Source organism: Nanorana parkeri, unplaced genomic scaffold (assembly GCF_000935625.1).
Source record: "Nanorana parkeri isolate BGI_ZX_2015 unplaced genomic scaffold, ASM93562v1 scaffold392, whole genome shotgun sequence".
Classification (NCBI taxonomy): domain Eukaryota; kingdom Metazoa; phylum Chordata; class Amphibia; order Anura; family Dicroglossidae; genus Nanorana; species Nanorana parkeri.
In genome coordinates this window covers 575,362-577,656 of record NW_017306660.1, presented here as the reverse complement: position 1 = coordinate 577,656, position 2,295 = coordinate 575,362, and the positions used below count along the sequence as shown (strand labels likewise).

At 46.8% G+C, this 2,295-nt stretch overlaps 1 protein-coding gene across 1 annotated transcript in view; it reads left to right on the top strand.

Annotated features, from left to right (window-relative positions):
• PPP4R4 (protein phosphatase 4 regulatory subunit 4) overlaps positions 1 to 2,295 on the top strand; it is a 103,596-nt gene that overhangs the window by 9,251 nt on the left and 92,050 nt on the right. The window contains exon 3 of the mRNA XM_018559393.1: positions 437 to 443. Within this exon, the coding sequence (XP_018414895.1) occupies positions 437 to 443 (7 nt within the window). The remainder of the gene's footprint in view (positions 1 to 436; positions 444 to 2,295) is intronic.

The window sequence follows — 2,295 nt, the reverse complement described above, 5'->3', positions numbered from 1 at the left end:
CATGGTCGTCAATGCTAAAGCCTGATGAAGGGACCCTGTGCGGTCCCGAAAGCGCTTGTTTGGTCATATGACAAAAAACTTCAATAAATGAAGCTTTTGCTATCTTAATAGGACTGGTGTGCTGGTGAATTTTCTACAATTGCTGATATTCGCGGCGCCGTCCGCGGTCACTGCGAGCACCCCCCACTACAAGGGACATATCGGTAAGGAGTGCGACAAGGATAGTACTTATTATCCCCTCCATGGTCCGCCCCTCAGCTCCGACTGCCTCTTTCCCCGCTGTCCGCCTCTCTCCCCGCCGTGGTTTTTGGGGGTCCCCCGCTCTTCTGGGGGGACCACGGCATAGTAGTTTATGATGGAGAGCAGAGCTGAGAACGTCCATTCAATATTCCAGACATAGCTGTTGATAGAGAGGAGGTTTCTATGGGTTACCAAGCAAGACCATGTTGATTGGACCAAGTAGGACCTACGTGAATCAAGGCCACCAGGGATAAAATGCATATTTCACTTGAATCCTTCACCAGGTTTGTCAAGAACCAGTTACCCCTAGCCTCCCATGGGTGGTCTTCCATTTTCCCATGGGGTGCCCATTCTGGGGAGCTCTCAGTTAATTATGGCACACCGCATGCCATCTGCTGGCCAACATGGGGATCTGCAGGCTGTAAATGTGCCTTTTATATGATTGGGCAGTTTTGATTCTGCTCGGTGCCCCATGCGAGTGTCTAAAAAGAAGGTTCCTGCTCATGGTGATTGTAATGTCTTCCTTATATTGTAAAGCGCTGCACAAACTGTTGGCGCTATATAAATCCTGTATAATAATAATAATACGTGCTAGTGCTGTGGCATCCCATTCTGAGAATCCAGTTCTGCTATCCTGATTACAATCTAGATCCCGGTATTCCTCTTTCTGCCATTGGCCTCGGCTTTCTGCTTGTATTATGAATCTGTCTGCCAACAGTGTGCACCCTATGACTCTGCCTGGACGCCTCCTGCCCTGTCCTCACCCTGTTACTGGACTACGCTGTTGCTGGTGTGGAAAACCCCGCGGCCACATCCTGGTGGTACCATGGAGGGAAGATTCAACCTCCTTGTGTGCGTTATTGGTTATGACTTATCTGTGCATACATACAGAATAAGAAGAGATACCGAGAATGACAACCGGCATACAGGACAAGAGGAGTGTTACTGTGCAGAGTCCATACATACAGAGCAAGAAGAGATACCGAGAATGACACCCGGCATACAGGACAAGAGGAGTGTTACCGTGCAGAGTCCATACATACAGAATAAGAAGAGATACCGAGAATGACAACCGGCATACAGGACAAGAGGAGTGTTACCGTGCAGAGTCCATACATACAGAGCAAGAAGAGATACCGATAATGACACCTGGCATACAGGACAAGGGAAGTGGTACTGTGCAGAGTCCATACATACAGAACAAGAACAGATACCGAGAATAACACCCGGCATACAGGACAAGAGAAGATTACTGTGCAGAGTACCTACATACAGAATAAGAACAGATACCGAGAATGACACCCAGCATACAAGACATGAGAAGTGGTACTCTGCAGAGTCCATACATACCGGATAAGAACAGATACAGAGAATGACACCTGGCATACAAGGACAAGAGAAGTGGTACTGTGCAGAGTCCATACATACAGATACTGAGAATGACACCTGGCATAAAGAACGAGAGAAGTGATACTGTGCAGAGTCCATACATACAGAATAAGAACAGATACCGAGAATGACACATGGCATAGGACAAGAGGAGTGTTACTCTGCAGAGTCCATACATACATGATAAGAACAGATACCGAGAATGACACCCGGCATACAGGTCAAGAGGAGTGTTACTGTGCAGAGTCCATACATACAGATACCGAGAACGACACCCGGCATACAGGACGAGAGGAGTGTTACTGTGCAGAGTCCATACATACATGATAAGGACAGATACTGACAATGACACCCGACATACAGTTTACATGGTTTATATTTTAAACTCTAATACAATATTTCCATTTATTTCATTATTTTCCCCCATAACACTAATATTGAACGCGATGACAAAGCTTGTCAGAGAGAACTCATCCCGGGTGACTCATCTGTGACAATTAGTACATATTAAAGGCTGACATTGTTATGATACGGATCCCTTTCTACAGGATTCCTGTGTAAAAATAAATGCCGACATATTCATCTTGGTATCAGTCCACCCCCGGGCTTCTGATATCAACTCCCCCACCACCCCCCCCCCCCCCCAAACACAACAACCCTCCCCCC